The sequence below is a fragment of the Mya arenaria genome, chromosome 16 (genome assembly GCF_026914265.1).
Source record: "Mya arenaria isolate MELC-2E11 chromosome 16, ASM2691426v1".
Taxonomy (NCBI): Eukaryota; Metazoa; Mollusca; class Bivalvia; order Myida; family Myidae; genus Mya; species Mya arenaria.
Window position 1 is genome coordinate 48,197,945 of NC_069137.1, and position 15,677 is coordinate 48,213,621.

Genomic DNA, 15,677 nt, shown 5'->3' on the forward strand with positions numbered 1-15,677 from the left:
AAATATTTTGCTTTTTGTGCGTCTATTCTTATAAACTTGTGTCAACATCCACTTACTTGGACCGCGTATGTGATGGACAGTCCGACCTGAGCACCGTTCAACTCGTCTGAAACCAACCCAAACACTGTAGCAAGAAGCGCAATAAGATTGCCCATTAATTCCAACCGGATTCCAATCCATCTAGAAGAACAATAGCAGCAACACTTATGATATGCAAATTATTATAAAAGAAATCGTATTTTGAGGATTTATTGTTTAAGTATATTTATCAATTACTCAAATTTGTGTAAAAAAGACAGCTGGGCCAAAAATCATAAAACATCTTATTTAGTCATTAGGTTAATTCCTTTTATTCACAAACCTTACTAGTCTCTTGATATTATAACTTAATGCTATCTGAAATACTGTACTTCATAAAGTGACTACATCGATTTCGTTTAAAATGCATACCTTTAAATAAACATTTTTTTCAAATGTTTAATTGTAATTGTATGTCATAAAGCAACGTTACGCAATTCTAAAATATAAAATAAAACAATTCTTGAAATTGGTATGAAATAGATTGATATTAGATATACCTTGACCCTGTATTTGACGCAAAAAAGAACTTTATGTTTTCATCAACTCGTTTTCTTGATTCCTGAAACAAAACAATTTGACACAGTTGGCTTGAACTCAATGTGTGTATAGGACGTGATAAATTGCGTCATACATGCTACGTCGGAAGGCAACATTTACACAAAGATAACTTTCCTATATCTTCACTATTTCAAATAAAACAGAGCGCAGTCTACGCCGCTTACGGAGCCCCGCCTTCGGGCTTTTACCAGTGTTTGATTGAGAGTTTAGTTTCTTAAAACACTTCGACAAACGTTTTCCCAAAACGGCCATCTGACGGAGCACTGTCAAAACAGTATTTTGGAAACAGGTTTGTCGAAATGTTTGATGAAACTAATCATCTTATCAAACTCCGGTAATAAAACAGGGACGGGGCTCTTTAACGGCATAGATTACCCTTTGTTTCATTTAAAATTGTGTAATAAAAGAAAAGTTATATTTAATTTAAGTCTCCATTTTAAGCGGAGTTTTGCCTTCCGACGTAGCCTAAATGACGTAACTTATCACATGGTATACACACACTGGAACTAGCTTGGATCGATTTCCTCGTTTTATCGAACATGATCTTAAGAACCAATATTTTATACATTATACAGTTAGCATTCACGCTGGACTCGAATTTCCCAAAGCTCGAAGTTTGTTGGCCGGTCCCTTGGAGTTCGAGCCAACGGGGTTCGATTTTAATCTGATATGGATTAGATAAGAGATAAAAAGTTCAAAGCAGTATAAATTAGATTGCTATTTATGTATGAATAGTATGTTGTTTTGCTTGGTGATATATATGGCTGCTCAAATAAATTAGTTTAATCATATTTTATTGCTCTTTTGTAAACAGAATGTTTTGCATACAATTTACACGTACACTTTCAATCAAATAAAACAAAAAGAACAAAAGGGTTTGGCTACAAGTTATAACAACATTAGTTTCAGCCCTTCCCAGGCGTCAATATAGCGTCAATGTCGTTTAAATCTATGATTAAACGTAACTAGGAAAATGAGAAAACGTAAATATCCTTAGGAAAAAAGAATTGGTTGCCACCTCAAATAAATAAAAGTATCGATGAAAAATGGTTAAAGGTTTTAAATTTGCCAACCTGAATAAACCTGTCAGCACATCTGTAGGCCCGTATAACACTAGCCCCCGTAATCGTCTCACTGAAGTGGTTGTAGATCGGTGACCGATTCACTGACTCAGTTCTACGCATTGCACGAGCAGTTGGCAAATAGAATTTCTGATAAAAAAATACAAACATAGTTAAGATTGTAGTAAGTCAATCACATTAAGAAAAGCAACTAAAACATTTGTGTGTGTCCATACATATTACCCATGATTGATCTTAAAGAACACTTATAACATATTTATCTTTATTTATGATACTAACAAAATATATATATTTAGAATTAAAATCTTTTTTTGAGGTCGTAGCACAATAAGACACCAGTTTAATAACAGTACAATTTATGAATTACTCAATACAATACATATCGTATTTACAATGTGGCTATCAATAGGAAACAAACAAGATAAATAATCTATTCATGAATACTATACATATATACGTGGAATCTGAACAACCTGTGCCAAATGGTCTATATGAATCTAAAGAATAGCCACAAACAACCCAAAGAATGTCCATATAGACGCGGCAGCAACATAAATATCAGGATAAGTAGTATTAAATACTGCTATTAGGTCATATAACTTACCACAAACAGCGCATAGAATATGCCTATTGGCACGATAGCAGCCATAAAGATCGGGGTAATGACTGCAACTACGACTATAACAGCCACTGTAGAAAACAGCATTATACTCCAGAGTCGGAAACTCTCGGGTAATTTGTTGTCCATTATATCTATGTCGCTCGAGAATCTATAGAAAATGTAGCAATCATATATGTTATATAACCATCACTAATACACACTTATTACACAATCGAAAATATGGTTGAAATAGAATTAAAAAGAACACAACGAAATGTGTCACATATCTTGAGAATTCTTTGCCGTATGAATAGCAATAAGATAGCTCTAGTCTTGTAAATACGATACAGTCAACACATTCATAGTCTTGTTGTGTTAATAAACTAAAACGTTTTTACCTGTTCATCATACGTCCAATTGGCGTGGTATCAAAGAAGGACATTGGCGAGTGTAGAATACTCTTCAACATGGAGTCGTGGAGAATACCGGAAGCACGCACCATCCGCGTGAGAGCCATGTAAAAGGACAGGAACACCACAACACCTACACATATAATGTACGTCATTAGTCACACATGTATACAAAATATATAAAATTTTCTCGAGTAGCAAAATGGCCTTGTAAATAGGTGGTAATTTCATCATTTGGTTTAAACAGTATTTATTTTTTATAACAAATACACATTTACAACATACACATATAATATATAGAATTGAGGAGAAAGCCATAGGCTTGAATGAAACCTGTTTTCTATTTTCTGTAAACAATACTATAAATAAATGAATTAGTTCCAGCAAAACACGTATATACTGTGTAAATTGGTATATCGATAGTTAGAGAAAATGAAAAAATGAATTATTAAATATGTTTAACATATGAGAAACTATAGATGTCAGCAATTTCATCATTTATCGATAACGCTATTTTGATTCGTTTATGTAGTGGTCTGTGTGTTGCTTTGGTATTTGTGTATGTTGTTGTCTCTATTTCATTATCGTGCGGGCCTTTGCCTTGTGCCTTTCAATTATCGGGTTTGTTTTTACATTCTGACAGCTTGCTTGTTCCCTGCAGTTTTCACTGAATTATCATTTGGTTTGTTTTATTTCTGGTATCTTATAGTTGTACTTTTTTCGATTTATCAGCATTCACTTTAATTTTTTAAGTGTTTATTTATATGTTATGCTCAGATGATTGTTGCTTTTAGTTATTCGATTGACTTCATGCAATCAAAAACTTTTTACTGTGCGAATAGCTTGCACGAAGATAGAAAAAAAACTCGTTAATTTTCGTTTTTTATGTTTCTGTGCCTCTTCTTTATTGTTTTATTGACCTTGATAATCAAACGTTGTACGACTGTACTCCCAGCAGAGCTATTAAAAAGTGTCTTCTTACGGTTGTAAGAGGACCTAGCACAAACATTTCGAGTAATCCCAATAGCCGATAAATTGTATTTGAAGGCTATGATAATAATCTAATGTTTATATTTCGGAAAATTATTTCTATTTATCTATTTATAAATCTGTATAAAAGTATGTATTAATGTATTTATTTGCTGTCTTATATATGCAATACACTTATCATAGTAAAAGTCAGATACAGTTACTCGTTTTTCTTCAAAATTGTCCTCTTACAGACGTAAAAAGCCGTTTCGCTAGGACAAACACCAATTTTGTCCGAGGCGAGCATACTACATATTTCTGTATTTGCCACGTGCTTACCTTGTATTACTCCGAACAATAGGTACATTAGCAAGTAATACATGTATTTTTCCTCAAACTCTGGTGTCTCCGACAAGCTGATGTTCTTTAGTAGTTCATCCTCCGTCCAAAAGGTTAGCCAGAAGTTGGAGAACACGTTGAGACCTTGGAATATGCTCATCGTAATGAAGACAATAATCACGGTAAGAATACCCATCGCTTTCATGTAGGTCACTAAAACTGTCGCTTTGATCTGTAAGACACAATAGTACAAACGTGCAAATATGCCTTTAGAAGGACTCGTTGTAGTGATGGGGACACTTGGCTCTAATTGGATGTTAAGAATCGATTCCTTTATACTGAAGGTAAGCATTCCCGCTTGGCTTGAGGTATTTTCGCCGGTTTCTTGGAGTTCGAACCAACGGGGTTCGAGTGTATTCCACTTCTTCAGAACACAAACACGTTGTCATAACAACATTAATAACGTTTTTGTGCATGAAATTCGGCATGACCTGTCCGACCAATATGCCTTTGAAGTATTAAAGTGTTCGGCCACTCGTTTCATTCCACACACATGGCCCTATACAATGTTATACTTTTCCAATTTAACCTATGCATTTACAAAGATCATAGATCAGATATTGTAGAGTTAAATACCCAAGCAGGATTTCAACGTCGCAATTTTAACGAATCCATGAATTTACCTTAGTGGTTGCTTTAGGGTGACGGCATTATGGCGTCATGGATTTTTATCCTTTCAAAATTTACCAAAATAAACAAATCCCGCGAAACTAAAAAATCCTGCGAAAACGGGACCTCGTACAATGAACACAAATCAAAAGAACGAGTAAATGGTATCCTCAAAGTAACGAATAGCAGGGCATTTGCGGCAGAAAATGCGTCGAACAATTTACTAAATTGAAGAACTCATGAAAAAAGTTCCTTGCACAATTGACCAAATTCAAAAACTCACGAAAAAAGTTCCTTGCACAATTAACCAAATTCAAGAACTCACGAAAAAAGTTCCTCGCACAATTGACCAAATTCAAAAACTCACGAAAAAACGACTTCGCATAATTAACCAAAATATAAAAAAACTCACTACTTTAATGCAATATATAATTAAAAACATTTGATGACTTACGCTGCCCTCCTCAGACACCTCGTCCACTGTGAGTCGAGTTGTGTCCAGTACTAGCGGTGTCTTGCTCGTCTGCCTCTGTAACGAACTACCCTTGGTGTAGGCATTACTTAATCTACCGGTATTTCTTCGTCTGGTGAAAAAGACATGTACATTATTTAGAGGGGCGCCATATAGGTAAAGGAGTACACTTTAGGTTAAAGGGGTACCATATAGGTTAAAGGGGTACCATATAGGTTTTGGAGGCACCAAATAGGTTAAATCACCAAATAGGTTAAAAGGACACACTATACGTTAAAGGGACACAAAACAGGATAAATGGGCACCGAATATGTTAAAGGGGCGTCAAATAGGTTAAAGGGGCATAATTTGTGTTGAAAGGAGTACAAATAGGAAAAAGGGGCATTATATAGGTAAAAGGGGCACAACATAGGTTAAAGGGTACACTATAGGTTAAAGGGCACACTGTAGGTTAAAGAGGCACCATATAGGTTAAAGAGGCACACTGTAGGTTAAAGAGGCACCATATAGGTTAAAGAGGCACCATATAGGTTAAAGGGCACAATATAGGTTAAAGAGGCACCATATAGGTTAAAGGGGCACACTGTAGGTTAAAGAGGCACCATATAGGTTAAAGGGGGCACACTGTAAGTTAAAGGGGCACACTATATATTAAAGGAAACCATTTAGATTAAAAGGGCACCATTTAGATTAAAGGGGCACACTATAGGATAAAGAGGCACCATATAGGTTAAAGCGGCACACTGTAGGTTAAAGAGGCACCATATAGGTTAAAGAGGCACCATATAGGTTAAAGGGCACAATATAGGTTAAAGAGGCACCATATAGGTTAAAGAGGCACACTGTAGGTTAAAGAGGCACCATATAGGTTAAAGAGGCACCATATAGGTTAAAGAGGCACCATATAGGTGAAAGGGCACACTATAGGTTAAAGAGGCACCATATAGGTTAAAGAGGCACACTGTAGGTTAAAGAGGCACCATATAGGTTAAAGAGGCACCATATAGGTTAAAGGGCACAATATAGGTTAAAGAGGCACCATATAGGTTAAAGGGGCACACTGTAGGTTAAAGAGGCACCATATAGGTTAAAGGGGGCACACTGTAAGTTAAAGGGGCACACTATATATTAAAGGGAACCATTTAGATTAAAAGGGCACCATTTAGATTAAAGGGGCACACTATAGGATAAAGAGGCACCATATTAGTGAAAGGGGGACCATAAAGTCAGGGGCACACTTAAGGTTGATGCCATTTTTTAAAATTTAAATGCTTTAGTATGCCTGAAAATAATAATGAATTAACCTATTTCGTGCGCCTTTAATAAATAAAACAGCATCACTGTTTGTTTGCTTGGTTGAATCCTGCTGGTCTGACTTTGAAGTGAATGCTTTGAGTATATGCTCAGCTTAGTCTAGCAGTGTTTCGACGGCGAAAGAAAGCAACACCAAGGTTATATCAATTGTATGTTGTACGGTGTCCTGTGTATGCCTTATTCGTCTAGCGGTATATTGATTTCGGGGTGTAAGCACTACATAGTAGGTGATTGTTCATTGGCCTTCGGAAAAGATACTTCAATAAATATAGCACAATCCTATTATTTCAATTTCAAATCCCAAAATGTCTTATTCGCCTCAATAAGTTACCGTATTTGTCACGACAAAATCATTTCGTACGGTTTGAAATGTGGATGTTAGAAGGTCCTGCGTCTTTCCACACGTACTTGTGACGTAAAACACTAATAATAACCATCAATTACATATACATTAAATTATTGATCGAGATCAATGTTTTGATAATATTCATGTTGAAATCAAATATAATTTTAACAAAACCGATATCTACTCACATTCGCCTACCACTAGCTGATATGACGTCATCTTCTGACGTCATTCCACCATCTGACTTGACCTCATCGATTTTCATTCGTATGGATTCCTTCAAACGACGGACTGGGTAAAGGATGAAAACAAGACGTATTTTATTTAAACAAATAATTGAAATACATTTGTTACTAGAACAATCAGGTGTGTCATTGATGAAACTACAAATCTTAACACCACCTAAAATAAAAATAACCCTATATTATTAATATTATCTGTCACGTGTTTCCGTTTCAAATAGAAAATTCTGACCCGACCCGAGGGCATCTGCATTGCCAGGCTATGCACTCTCCAAGTTCCCTAATTCTACCCCTAGTTTATGTGCATCTTAAACTGAACTAATTATATATCTCCAATAAGCTCACTTTCCGGATCCTCTTCTTCATCGACTTCATCCTCTTTCAGCATATACTGTAGCAGAAACTGCGCGAACGGTCCATCATGGCTGACGAGCTCGTCGTAACTTCCCATTTCAGAGATTATGCCGTCATTCAAGACGACGATGCGATCCACCAGTGGCAGCCAGTGTACGCCATGTGTTACAAGTATTCTGGTCTATAAAGTGTAAAAAATAGAGAACTTAAGATATACATTTTCCACCTGGATTAAGTGTTCACCCGTCTTAAGCAGCCACTTTGACCTTTTGGTGGCCACTTAATTCAGGTTTGACTGTTTATTTAAGTTAGTTCGCATAGAGGAGATACTGCCGTCATTCAAGACGATAATGCGATCCACCATTGATAGCCATTGACGCCATGTGTTACAAGTATTCTTGTCTAAGCGAACAAAGACACACACATCGGGCCGATTGGATGGGAGCGGGATTGGAAGTAAATTTATACTATAAAATAATATATTATATTCTCACACATATTCTCACACATGATCCCAATTTAACGTCCTTCCAGGAAAACGATTAGTATTTTTAGTGTATCGGTTGGGAATTGAACCTGCGACCTCTGGATTGACAGTTAAATTTATAACCAATAGACCAAGGATCCGTGACTATTTTAGGGTAAGTAAGTATATAGTTCTTATCCCTACTTAGACAAGTCTTAGTGAATCTGTTAATTCTATTGGCCAGTTATTTTACTGTCCAATCAATCTCAATATCAGGAATACGTAAAACCTTAGTTGGTTATCGAATACAGCCCACGAACTTAACAACGTTGTAAACGAGATCGTTGTTATTTTTTAAACACGAAATTTCTGATAAAGTGGTGATGTATTAAAATTAATCATTTACACCTGAAACCATTTTCTGCGGATCACCAGGGTATTCATTTAACTTCCAGAGCAGGAAAGATTTGAAAGTTAACAACGATGACATTAACTTCGTTGTTGACTTGTTTAATTAATTTTACGAGCTCATCATCAATTATTCCACCTTGAAACGTTAACAAACGGTTGTTTATTACGTTTCTAACTTTGTATTAAGTTCTGTACAATCGTCATATTGGTTACTTTGTAAAAAGGTTTCAAATTAAAGTTATCCGCCTTTTAGTCAAGTATGTATGCGCTATATATATATAAATATATATATATATATATATATATATATATATATATATATATATATATATATATATATATATATATATAGCAAAGCACACACAATACATGAACTGTATTGTGTAATGTTTATATTTAATACTTGTTTAATAACTTAGATCTGATTCTTATGTCCAGGAAATGACAAAAAAAGACAACCAGTCTAATATCAAAATCATGAATAATGGATGTACCTTCTCACACATATGTTGAAATCAGGATTAACGACTTATGTAGCGAGACTGGAAGCCACCTGGACTACGTGCAGAGGTGGAAATCACATGAAGAAATAGAGAACCAGTCAAATATTTAAATCATTATAGTGTATATTAATCAGGATGTTACCTTGTGTTTTAGAAGTCCCTCGTTGCCAATCACCTTCTTGAACAAATGTTTTCCAACATGACTGTCGACTGCGCTCAGAGGATCGTCCAGGAAATACACGTCCGCGTTATTATAGACAGCCCTCGCCAGACTCACACGCTGTTTCTGTCCCCCGCTAATGTTGATACCCTGGAATATGGTACAGTTGACTAAATTGGTAACACATAAGTATGTATCCAAGTAATTTAACATGCTCCTGTTGCTAGAACCATTTAACAAAAAAGTAAGTATTGTTACAACTGGTCTTTGATAGACCCGATTTTTTTCCCACTCTTATAGCTGCATTAGAGCAGATTACAGATAAATTAATTAACAAGACCCTTTGATTGTTTTTGCCCATGTCAATTAAGGAAATTAATATGTAACTGAAAAAAATATAAAGTCACACGATGAACAGGGACGCGGTGTAGTATGATATATTGCGTCCTAAACCAACTATATGTAATGCTATATGTGTAACCGGTTTTGTGATATGTGTAATGCTATATGTGTAACCGGTTTTGTGATATATGTAATGCTATATGTGTAACCGGTTTTGTGATATATGTAATGCTATATGTGTAACCGGTTTTGTGATATGAGTAATGCGGCACTTATACTATCCAGTTATTTTGATAGCTAGTATAATGACGCTACAGTATCCACATGTAGCGATGAGAAGTGGGTTCGATCCGCATCGTAGGCACAAAACCAAGCCGTGCAGTTTGGTAAATTTGGCGTTCAACGTAAATTACTCACACTGAATGATATTTTGCTATGATGATAATTTCTAGCGACACGGTAAAATGTTAGCCTACAGAGAGGGATTTCGTTGGGTTCAATCCCCATTAGAATCACATACCAATGTGTGAAGTCTTTAACATTTTTGTTACAGTGTAAAGTATCAAATTTTTATTTATATCCTTAACACCCGTTCTACACATACCTTCTCGCCAATTTCAGTCATATCCCCACCAGCCAGAATCTCCAAGTCAGGCAACAAGGCGCAGGAATCCAGCACTTTCCGGTACTTCTTCTCTTGGTGACGTTTACCAAACAGAATGTTGTCTCGCAAAGTCATATTCTGTATCCACGCCTCTTGTGGAACGTATGCTATCTTGCCCTAACCAATGCAAATATATATATATTGTATAAAGAAAAAAGTACAATCAGGAAAAGCCTTCCTCCGGAACCACAAACTACCACTACCCATATAATACCTTGTCCTGTAAAATACATATATATATATATATATATATATATTGTATAAAGAAAAAAGTACAATCAGGAAAAGCCTTCCTCCGGAACCACAAACTACCACTACCCATATGATACCTTGTCCTGTAAAATACATATATATATATTGTATAAAGAAAAAAGTACAATCAGGAAAAGACTTCCTCCGGAACCACAAACTACCACTACCCATATGATACCTTGTCCTGTAAAATACATATATATATTGTATCAAGAAAACAAGTACAATCAGGAGGACCACAACCTCCGGAAGCACAAACTACCACTACCCGGAATTAATAATTTTGCAAGCGTATATCTATTAATTTATTTATTTTTATACACTATCCCTGCAGGGGCATACCCTTGAATTATCATTATGGATTAATGTTTTTAATTTTGGCATTGTTAAATAATTCTTTCAGGAGATCGAAATGATTGGACGGCAGAGGGCATAAATGGTCGTTATTTATTGGCACTATATTTTAGGTCATGCATGTAGCAAGAGCAGAATAAAAACATTTAAACATAAGATGCACCCTTGGATTGACAGGTACACATTTAGAATTAAATCAGTTCCAGTGGGACTATTACTTTTTTTCAAAATGATCTACTAAAATGCGTTTTCAGTGTTACTGTGAATTTCAGTCAATTTTAACGTATGTACCTTTACAGGTAAACAACCTTTAAGTCATGGTTGGGCAAACGTCGAGCATATACCGTAATGCAGACAATGAACGCGCGTGGATTTTTTTTCATGAACTCTAAAACAACAGCTTACCCTCAGAGATACTTGACCACTAAGTTTCTCCATTTCGCCAAGACATGCTGATATCAGCGAGGACTTCCCAGAACCCACCGGACCGACAACCGCGATCAGTTCGCCGTCATTCACTTGCAGATTAATGCTGCAAAAATGTACAAAAAATAATAATTAAATGTACCAAGTTACCCACCATAAAAAACCGAGAGCACACCGGACCCAACAGATCGCACGTCTGTGTCTATATAACATCCGCTAGGATGCGAAAATGGCACGCCTACTTATATCATTTCGAACACTAGAGTGATGATGCTATGCGTATTACATCTGATGAATGAGAATCACTAATATTTATATTCAAATTTTGCCATTACCTAAAACTTGTCCTAACCCTAATCAGAATGAAGAAAATAATTAGCCCCAACTATGCCCCGACTTCGCCCGCTGCTTGATGTTATTTAGACTTCACAGAGCGATTGGTTCACGCCCCACAATTTGCAGAAAATTGTTGCAAAGAAATGTCACAATAAAATAATGTATCATAGTAACCATATTAATACCAGGAATGGAAACAGGAAATATATAAATACAAAATATTGGCTTTCTGTTTAAACTTCATAAACTATTTCCAGAACAAAAGCAATAATTTTGCTAGTTTCAATTCATTTATATCAAGTACCATCTTTTACAATAAGTGTTATAAATTATTATCAATGATTTGTTGAAAAGAAAAGCTTATTAGAAGATACCCTAAACCATTCCCATTTAATAAATTTGATTGGTTATGTATGTCTGTTATTCAGTTCGGTAAATGTCTAATTGAGCATGCTTCTTGTTATCATGTACCCGACTTTAAATAAATATTCGTGTATCTTAAACCGCCAAACTGGACAAACTCACTTTCTTAAAACAGATTTTTCGAATTCCGTGTTCCAGGTAAATTCCCCGTTTTGTATGTTAACTGGATTCTCTGAAACATTCCAAAATAATTGGCTGTAGTTTATAATCATTTAGGGTTTGAACAACGTATTGTTATAGAAATAAATGTTCCCAATCCGTTTTGTGTCCCAATTTTGCCCTTCTGAGAGCAGCATTTGCACCCGTTTAAAGGCTTTTGATAATCAAAAGGTCTATTGTTTTGTATATATATATATATATATATATATATATATATATATATATATATATATATATATATATATATATATATATATATATATATATATATATATATATATATTATGTACGATATAATAACATAAATATATATTAAGCTATTTAAACCTAAAATCTCATATGCCATCAATAAACCACCATTTCCAACATTTTCTCTCAAAGTCATTCTAAACTCTTATATATGTCATCAATAAAAAAACATTCCAACACTTATTCTCAAAATCACACTTACGTTCCTTATGTAATATATTAAATAATACTTCGAATATATTTTCTCAAATCATACTTAAATCCAATTATACACTATTTAAAACAGTCTTCTTTAAAATCATACAATAATTCCATTTGTCATCAACTGAACACAGTCGTTTCATGCGAATGAATTCCTGCTTTTGTATTATTATATGACATGTACACAATTAAGTGACATTTAACCTAAAAGTACATTTTCCTTCAGATTTATCAGTTCATAATCCTACCAACAAAGTACCATAAAATAACTACGCAGTTTAAAAATGTCAGAAAATCTCAAAATGCCTTAATAGCCTCAAGCTGAACAATTACCGATTTGGGCGACGATTGATGGGTACGAAACACATTCCAAAACTACTTAAAGGAACATATTCAACAAAAACCTTCAGCCTACATGCAGAACACGATCCAATCTTTCAATGACAACAATAATTTTCACCTGAACATGCGTCTACATGTAGTTGAAGAAATGTGTTAAAGTTTCCGAAAACATTTATCCGGTCTATACTACAGTCATGTGAAAAGAATGTATTTCCGACCAGGAATACTTTTCCTTTTAACTGTACATAGTGTTTTGTGTGGACCGGACGGGTGTGTTGAGATCGTTCTGTATTCTTTTGGAAACTTCCAAATTCCATTAATTTCTGAAGAATAGTCCAATTCTTGCTGCAATCATAGGTTGACCTAATTTCTGAAGAATAGTCCAATTCTTGCTGCAATCATAGGTTGACCTAATTTACAGTATACACCATGAATGTGAGTGTATTATTCTGTTTCGGAGCTGTTAACTGAGGATTGAAGATTCTTTTCCAAAACGTAATATATCTTATAATTCATTAAGAGGTAAACAAGCACTAGAGTGAATGCACAATTATCCATGCCAAACAAACACTAACAGAGAGAGACACACAACGTCACAATATAGCGTAACTATCGAGATATCGATATTAGTAAAAGTTTGGGTCACCGTTTTGGCCCGATCAGCATAAATTAAGAAAGAACTAACTGCGGATTTAAACCAGCTTCCTGACTTTCATAAAAACCTTTTACCTGATTTCTGTTCAATGGAAACGTTGTCTTTATTGAGATCTGACGTCCAGAGGAACTCTTGGATTCTCCCGACGGAGACGTAGCCCTAGAACCATAGTTGGTCATTTCATCATGATGTGTTTTTCTTAAATAATGGAATTTAGATATCCAAATGGTCCAAATTATAACTAACTGAAGGAACCTGTTGGATGTACAGTACGTAAAATAATTATTAAATTAATGCATAATGATATTGCAACATTATATATGCCTTTATATATTTTTGTTCGTATTCGATACAAAATAATGGCTGTACAGTACGACGTACTTATAAATGTAGTGAACTGTATAATGGTGGCAATAGACAGTGTGGTAAGGCCTTTCTCGGCGTTCAAGGAGGGATATAAAAAAGAAGAATAAATACTTGAACTGCGCCGTTCACAAGGAAAGGACACAGCGCTATAGGGAACCGTATAATGTTGACGATAGCCAGTGCAGTAAAGGCTTGCTCGGCGTTCAGGGAGTGGTACGGTGAGGTCAGAACATAGATCATTACCAGGAAGAAATTGATCTGGAAAGTTATACCGGAAATATATTCAATACAATAGAAACTACAGCTTCTGGCAATCGATTCATGTCAAAGACAATGCATCAACAATCACAAGACAATATAGAAAAGTAGAACCACCTCTGTTATAACAGGCCCTACAAATATATTTGTTCGCAAAGTGCAAGGGCCGATTTCTCGAAACCTTTTAAGTGTGTTAAAACACGATTAAAATAAGCCTACTTTTTCTGCTCTTTTATAATGTGTAAAAAGTTAAATTTATGGATTTGTTTGACTTTTAAGTTCTGATTATCAAGAAAACCTAAGTTTTATCTATCAAACTTAGGTAAAAATAAGACATTTTGCTAAACGAAATAAGCAACATAAGCTAAACGATTAACTGAGAAAAGTTTAAAGGCAAACGGCTAATGCCTCACATATACTGAACGGGAGACAACGTACAAAAGCTATAGACAGATCACACCAAAATATCCTTTTAAATAATATTTTGATCACCGCTTTGGATAGGTCGGTTTTAGTGTTTTAGCTCGTTTAAGACTTCAAAATTCATATTAGTCCAAACACTTTAAGTTTTCATTAAATTATATATATTAGCCAAAACAACAGACCATAAATGGACTGTGTATCGCGAACACGATAGTAGTGGCCGTGTAACACGCGTAGCTCCATAGACAGTCTATCTCCTTGGAGCGAATGGCACGAATCTTTCTTATGAACGAAGGTTCCCACGCGTACATTTTTAAAACCTAAAAAGTAAAGTGAGTGTTTGTTAATATAGTGTCACCCCTCTCAAGTTAGGGCCAGCCCACTGGACCAATAAAACACTTACGTATTAAAAGTAATATAAACAATATGCAATATGTTACATTTTTGCTAATTCTAGGAAAGTTTCGTCATGTACAAAAACAGACAGATGTCGTATCATAAAGCATATTTAAAAATTAGTGAAAATATTCAACTAATTAAAAAGTTCGAAATATTTGACAACGATTAGTTTAGAGACCCGCTAATTTCATCAAATGAATTGATATGCATATTTTTTATACCCTTTTCTTGCTTAGTTTCATATTTTTGGTGTACAGACTAAAAAATTGCAATTTCCACTAATTTGAAAATTGTCACTAAGATCCATGTGAATACGACCGATTGTGACAAAGCAAATATTACCTTAATCCCACTTATCACTTCATTAAGAATCTTGATTCTGATTCCTTTCAATCTTAGAAGTTCTTTTTGTAGCTTGTATTGTTTGGTTGCTATGAAGCCAACTGTTGGTAGGACGACAAGAACCACCGCTAGTCCTCCCAAACTGGCAACACCTGTAATGATGACATTTTTCATAAAGTATTTAATGCAAAAACATTTCCCTTTAATGATTTATTACATATCGCGTTATAATAATATATATAAGTGTTCAAACCCAAATCAGATGTTTAAGAAATTCATGTTTCATTCTTGTCTGGTTAACTCTGCGATTGTCAAGGGGACGAATTATCATGATAGCCGTGGCAGTAAAAGACCATAACACTAGACAGGACTTAGAATGGAATAATAGCTTGACGTCATGGTATTGGTGCGATGCTTAGCACCTAATATGGATGACAAACGTACACAAAACGTGTACAGAAGAACCGAACGGTAAAACAGCAGGCAGAAAAATGATTGAAAAGTACAAT

The 15,677-nt window shown here is 35.0% G+C and overlaps 1 protein-coding gene across 3 annotated transcripts in view; it reads right to left on the reverse strand.

Annotated features, from left to right (window-relative positions):
- Positions 1 to 15,677, reverse strand: part of LOC128222034 (multidrug resistance-associated protein 1-like) — a 39,824-nt gene that overhangs the window by 12,106 nt on the left and 12,041 nt on the right. For all 3 annotated transcript variants that reach the window (XM_052930781.1, XM_052930780.1, XM_052930782.1), the window contains 17 exons: positions 15,169 to 15,320; positions 14,610 to 14,747; positions 13,858 to 14,004; positions 13,455 to 13,539; positions 11,877 to 11,946; positions 10,995 to 11,121; positions 9,924 to 10,100; positions 8,960 to 9,127; positions 7,429 to 7,618; positions 7,030 to 7,132; positions 5,164 to 5,293; positions 4,041 to 4,272; positions 2,721 to 2,865; positions 2,326 to 2,491; positions 1,713 to 1,850; positions 579 to 640; positions 57 to 180 (listed from right to left, as the gene is read on the reverse strand). In XM_052930781.1, coding sequence (XP_052786741.1) covers positions 57 to 180; positions 579 to 640; positions 1,713 to 1,850; positions 2,326 to 2,491; positions 2,721 to 2,865; positions 4,041 to 4,272; positions 5,164 to 5,293; positions 7,030 to 7,132; positions 7,429 to 7,618; positions 8,960 to 9,127; positions 9,924 to 10,100; positions 10,995 to 11,121; positions 11,877 to 11,946; positions 13,455 to 13,539; positions 13,858 to 14,004; positions 14,610 to 14,747; positions 15,169 to 15,320 — 2,354 coding nt within the window. The remainder of the gene's footprint in view (positions 1 to 56; positions 181 to 578; positions 641 to 1,712; positions 1,851 to 2,325; positions 2,492 to 2,720; positions 2,866 to 4,040; positions 4,273 to 5,163; positions 5,294 to 7,029; positions 7,133 to 7,428; positions 7,619 to 8,959; positions 9,128 to 9,923; positions 10,101 to 10,994; positions 11,122 to 11,876; positions 11,947 to 13,454; positions 13,540 to 13,857; positions 14,005 to 14,609; positions 14,748 to 15,168; positions 15,321 to 15,677) is intronic.